The following is a 6,666-nucleotide window of genomic DNA, read 5'->3' as shown; positions in this document are numbered from 1 at the left end:
GACACTACATACTGATATACACCTGAACATCAGCAGGAGAGGACTCTTTAAAGTAGAGACGCTACATACTGATATACACCTGAACATCAGCAGGAGAGAACTCTTTAAAGTAGAGACACTACATACTGATATACACCTGAACATCAGCAGGAGAGGACTCTTTAAAGTAGAGACGCTACATACTGATATACACCTGAACATCAGCAGGAGAGGACTCTTTAAAGTAGAGACACTATATACTGATATACACCTGAACATCAGCAGGAGGACTCTTTAAAGTAGAGACACTGCATACTGATATACACCTGAACATCAGCAGGAGAGGACTCTTTAAAGTAGAGACACTACATACTGATATACACCTGAACATCAGCAGGAGAGGACTCTTTAAAGTAGAGACACTACATACTGATATACACCTGAACATCAGCAGGAGAGGACTCTTTAAAGTAGAGATGCTACATACTGATATACACCTGAACATCAGCAGGAGAGGACTCTTTAAAGTAGAGACACTACATACTGATATACACCTGAACATCAGCAGGAGAGGACTCTTTAAAGTAGAGACGCTACATACTGATATACACCTGAACATCAGCAGGAGAGGACTCTTTAAAGTAGAGACACTATATACTGATATACACCTGAACATCAGCAGGAGAGGACTCTTTAAAGTAGAGACGCTACATACTGATATACACCTGAACATCAGCAGGAGAGGACTCTTTAAAGTAGATACACTACATACTGATATACACCTGAACATCATCAGGAGAGGACTCTTTAAAGTAGAGACACTACATACTGATATACACCTGAACATCAGCAGGAGAGGACTCTTTAAAGTAGAGACACTACATACTGATATACACCTGAACATCAGCAGGAGAGGACTCTTTAAAGTAGAGACGCTACATACTGATATACACCTGGACATCAGCAGGAGAGGACTCTTTAAAGTAGAGACACTACATACTGATATACACCTGAACATCAGCAGGAGAGGACTCTTTAAAGTAGAGACACAACATACTGATATACACCTGAACATCAGCAGGAGAGGACTCTTTAAAGTAGAGACACTACATACTGATATACACCTGAACATCAGCAGGAGAGGACTCTTTAAAGTAGAGACACTACATACTGATATACACCTGAACATCAGCAGGAGAGGACTCTTTAAAGTAGAGACACTACATACTGATATACACCTGAACATCAGCAAGAGAGGACTCTTTAAAGTAGAGACACTACATACTGATATACACCTGAACATCATCAGGAGAGGACTCTTTAAAGTAGAGACACTACATACTGATATACACCTGAACATCAGCAGGAGAGGACTCTTTAAAGTAGAGACACTACATACTGATATACACCTGAACATCAGCAGGAGAGGACTCTTTAAAGTAGAGACGCTACATACTGATATACACCTGGACATCAGCAGGAGAGGACTCTTTAAAGTAGAGACACTACATACTGATATACACCTGAACATCAGCAGGAGAGGACTCTTTAAAGTAGAGACACAACATACTGATATACACCTGAACATCAGCAGGAGAGGACTCTTTAAAGTAGAGACACTACATACTGATATACACCTGAACATCAGCAGGAGAGGACTCTTTAAAGTAGAGACACTACATACTGATATACACCTGAACATCAGCAGGAGAGGACTCTTTAAAGTAGAGACACTACATACTGATATACACCTGAACATCAGCAAGAGAGGACTCTTTAAAGTAGAGACACTACATACTGATATACACCTGAACATCATCAGGAGAGGACTCTTTAAAGTAGAGACACTACTGCATGTATTTTCTGCAATATCCTTGAATCACAAAATAAGGACACCTGTTCTCTTTCACTGCAAGTCTGAAAGCATTGTATTAAAGCTGTATTTCCCCGGAGGAGTCGGACAGCGGAGAGTTATCTGAGCGTCGCCTTATCTCACGTCTCGCTGCGGCAGGTCTGCGTGTGCCTCTGGCTGAGGTTCTGCAGAATATCACTAACGAATAATACATCGAATCACAAGGTTATATCACGCGTCCCATGCATCGCTGACACGCCGAGGAAACGCATTCTGTGATGGCGTCATATTTTAGAAATCTAACACAAGAGGGATTTTCATAAGCCCACGGATCATGACACATAACGGAGTGTGTAATCTCCATGTGAGAAAGAAGAGTGTGCAGCAGGAATACAGTCGTCACACACACACACACACACACACACACACACACTGACCCGGCCTTCAGACCCCGAGGACATCTAATTTTATTCCCCTCGTTGTGGCATGTTGTCCGCGCTGCCGGAGCGTGACGGAGGAGGGGTGTGATGTTTGGAGGAAGGGGGATTAGCGGAGCGTAAGCTGTCAGATCGGCACTGTGTTCAGTTTAAGTCAATATGCTGAGCGGCTTACGGGAGACCACTTTGTGCCGCAGCCTTCTTCCACATGTGTGCAGACATTTTAATTAAAAAGACAGGATAATACTTAGTAGATAACCGGCTCTGAATCTGACCTGGGACTTGTTGCCGTGTCAACTCTGTCACTTCAATAAAGGCGCTGGTCGTCATGGAAACATAAATAAAAACATTATAATAGAAGGAAGCATAGTAGCTCCTTCCCTAGCATCTAAGAATCAAACGACTCCTATCGTTGGTCCTTTCAGCATCTCCCTTCTTGAGATTATTACCCATAACCCATCAGTGACTTCCTGTCCGTATCACACGTATCAGTGTCGGCTGTCACCACGCAGTGAAGTCAACACGCCTCAGAACCCTGCGAACACGTTGGCTTTGCTCCGGGGCTTGTTCCGCTCCAGCAGACTCTGGTGTCAGACTGAGGCAGACCGAGGCTCCGAATGGCATGGCAGCATTTCATAATTCATATCGCCCTTGTGTTTGTAAATGCAGATTCATTTACTATTCTTTTGATGATGTTTACAAGAGGTGGGGTAATTATCAGTGGAGTGCCTCATTTATCCTCACCATGCATATTAACATGAAATACTGTCTGAGGTCAGATGTGAGTGCAGAGCAGGTGAGACTCTGTATTGTTTGTTTTCAGTCATATTCGCAAGATGAAATCTCCTTCTACACATAGGCCTTTGACTGAGATCAACATTAGCAGCCTTTTAAACTGTGCATTTCAGCTTTAATCGTGTACTAATACACCACTACATGTCATAGTCATGTTGACCTCTTTATCCTCAGATGACAAACTTCCCGCCACAAATTGCCTGTTTACAAAAATATTTCTGACTTTTTTCTGGAAACCTTAAAAAAACATTTTTTTCTCAAAATTTAAAAATTCTGACTTTTTTCTGGAAATCTCAAAAAAAAAATAACTTTTCTTAAATAATGCACTTTTTCGAAAATCTTCAAATTCTGACTTTTCTGGAAACTCTAAACTCAGATCTTTTTATGGAGGATTATGATTTTTATTCTAAATCTCAGAATTATGCCTTTTTCTTAAAATTGTGATTTCTTTTTCTGAAAATCTGAGAATTCTTGCATTTTTCTAAAAATCGCGAAAATCTGACAATTCTTGCATTTTTCTAAAAATCGCAAAATTCGGTATTTTTTCCTCAGAATTGTGAAATGTTTCTGAAAGTATCAGAATTATATTTTTTCTTAAATAATGCGATTATTCCCAAAATCTTATTAATCTTTCAAAAAATCGAAAATTGTCATTTTTCCTGAAAATTCTGAATTATTTCTGAAAATCAGAAAATTCAGATTTTTCTTAAATAATGTGCTTTTTCTCAAAATCTCAATATTCGTTTTTTTTGTTAAAATTCTGAAATGTTCCTGAACATTTTAAAAGTTTTCTCAAAATCCCATAATTCTGCCTTTTTCTCAAATATAAGACTGTTTTCAGAAAATCTCAAAGACCAGATTTTCTTCTGAGAATTCTGATTAATTTTGATTCTGAGATTTTCTGAAAAAGTCAGAATTTAACCTTATTTTTTCTGAAAATCTAAAAATTCTTACTTTTTTCTGGAAGCCATGAATTCATAATTTTTTATGGAGGATTATGATTTGTTTTCTAAATCTCAGAATTATGCCTTTTTCTTAAAATTGTGATTTTTTTTTCTGAAAATCTGAGAATTCTTGCATTTTTCTAAAAATCGCTAAATTGGGAGGAAAAAATACAGAATTTTGCGATTGTTAGAAAAATGTTTCTGAAAGTATCAGAATTATATTTTTTCTTAGATAATGCGGTTATTCTCAAAATCGTATTAATCTTTTTTATTTCAAAAAACTGAAAATTCTGAATTATTTCTGAAAATCTGAAATTTCAGATTTTTCTTAAATAATGTGCTTTTTTTTCCTTAAAATTCTGATATTTTACTGAAAATTTGAAATGTTTTCTCAAAATCCCATAATTCTGCCTTTTTCTCGAAGAAGAGATTTTAAGTAAGACTTTTTCAAGAAAATCTCAAAAACCAGATTTTCTTCTGAGAATTCTGATTAATTTTAATTCTGAGATTTTCTGAAAAAGTCAGAATTTAACCTTATTTTTTCTGAAAATCTAAAAATTCTTACTTTTTTCTGGAAACCATGAATTCATAATTTTTCTTGAATAATGCCTTTTTTTCTGAGAATCTCTTTAACCACATTCATCTCAAAATCTCAGAACTCTTATATTTTTCTTAAATTCTGCCTATTTCTCGGATGTGAGACTTTTTAATCTAAATGCTATCAATTAATCTTCTTGACTTACTGCAGTTTGACTTAATTCACAGCTCACAATCTCCCAGCATGCCTTTCACCTCACACTCATCAGCGCTGTTATGAAGCATGAAATGAAATGTTTTGTGTGCTCGTTTCTCGCTGAACTAACAGACAATATCTGCGTTGTGTTTTTCGCCAGAGGTCAAACTCATGTGTATTTACATTCTGATTTAATGCACACACACTCGGAGTGACCCAGAGTTACCCCTGGCATAGTTTAATCAATATATACATGTTTTATATTCTACTTAAATATACATGTTGATCATTAAATATGCATTTTTACCTTCATATATGATTTCCCTTAACAGTTTAAAGATTCATTTGAGTTACATGATATGATTAGGGTTCTATTTTAAGTTTTTTCCGCATGTTTTATCATTTATTACACATTTATTATTAATTATCCATCATAGTGAAGCTGTAGAGAGGGTCAGTGGTTCAGTCTGTTTTCCTATGTGTCCATGAGCAAGGCACCAAGTCTCAAACAGCTATTGATTAATGATGACTGTTCCATCCATCCATCCATCCATCTTCTCCCGCTTATCCGTGGTCGGGTCTCGGGTATCAGTTCCAGCAGAGAGCCCCAAACGTTCCTTTCCCTGGCCACATCAACCAGCTCTGACTGGGGGGTCCCAAGGCGCTCCCAGGCCAGCGAAGAGATATAGTCCCTCCACCTGGTCCTAGGTCTACCCCTTGGTCTCCTCCCAGCTGGACGTGCCTGGAACACCTCCCTAGGGAGGCGCCCAGGTGGCATCCTAACTAGGTGCCCGAACCACCTCAACTGGCTTCTTTCGACGCGAAGGAGGAGCGGCTCAACTCCGAGTCCCTCCCTGATGACCGAACCTCTCACCTTATCCCTAAGGGAGACGCCAGCCACCCGGCGGAGAAAACCCATCTCGGCCGCTTGTATCCGCGATCTCGTTCTTTCGGTCATGAATGAGTGTTCCTATTTATTTAAAATGTATTAAAATATAAATTAAAAAAAGCTTGAAATACTTTATCCTTACAATCCATAAATCAATACAATATTTAACTAATTCATATCTAAATAAAACGTTCCCAGTTGATTAACTAAATGTTTTAATATGTTTTAATAATAGGTGTTATATTCATGAATATGTGCGTGTTTCAATACATATCCAGAACAAAAATTCTGTTTGAAAAACTTGACTTATTGTCTGTAAACGTACCCTTTAAAACAAACAAAAAACAGTATAAATAAAACAAAGCTAAATAAATAAACAATACAAACAAATCTAGTTTGTTTTTGTTGACATACAGAAAGAGAGGAACACAATTGTTTTACTTGATAAATACATACAAAATACTTTCAACAGCTCTGAATAAAGTGTTGTTGAGTAAAGGTTCCTATGAATGGTTCTTTGATTGATACATGAACGAAGCCTCTGGAAACTGGAGAGCTTGTCGCCACTGAAGTGGAGATTTCTGGCTCAGAATAAGTCTGGAAAATCACGATTAAAATCTAAACACATCTCCATTGTTTCTCCCCAGATACGTGAGGTCTCGTACGAAACACGACATCGACATGCGGATCGGGATCCACTCGGGCTCGGTGCTGTGCGGCGTGCTGGGCCTCAGGAAGTGGCAGTTTGACGTCTGGTCCTGGGACGTAGACATCGCCAACAAGCTGGAGTCTGGAGGAATCCCCGGGTCAGTAAACACAACAGATTCAGGGCTTATTCCAAAGGCAAGGCACGTGTATTTATATCAACACAAGGCAATACAAAAATGAAAGATATTAAGAAATAGTGCAGCAGAAACATTTAACAAAACACTAGATAATAAAACATGAATAACAGGTACATGAATACAAGTTAGAGTGCAGTGTGAGATGTAAATAGATCAATTAAAAGCAGCGGCAAAAAGAAAAGTCTTCAGCCT

The 6,666-nt window shown here is 38.2% G+C and overlaps 1 protein-coding gene across 1 annotated transcript in view; it reads left to right on the top strand.

Annotated features, from left to right (window-relative positions):
* Window positions 1–6,666, top strand: part of adcy8 (adenylate cyclase 8 (brain)) — a 68,398-nt gene that overhangs the window by 20,271 nt on the left and 41,461 nt on the right. The window contains exon 6 of the mRNA XM_034104937.2: window positions 6,277–6,435. Within this exon, the coding sequence (XP_033960828.1) occupies window positions 6,277–6,435 (159 nt within the window). The remainder of the gene's footprint in view (window positions 1–6,276; window positions 6,436–6,666) is intronic.

Source organism: Pseudochaenichthys georgianus, chromosome 17 (genome assembly GCF_902827115.2).
Source record: "Pseudochaenichthys georgianus chromosome 17, fPseGeo1.2, whole genome shotgun sequence".
Lineage (NCBI taxonomy): Eukaryota > Metazoa > Chordata > Actinopteri > Perciformes > Channichthyidae > Pseudochaenichthys > Pseudochaenichthys georgianus.
Note: the sequence above shows the minus strand (reverse complement) of the source record. Positions and strands in the feature narration are given on the sequence as shown.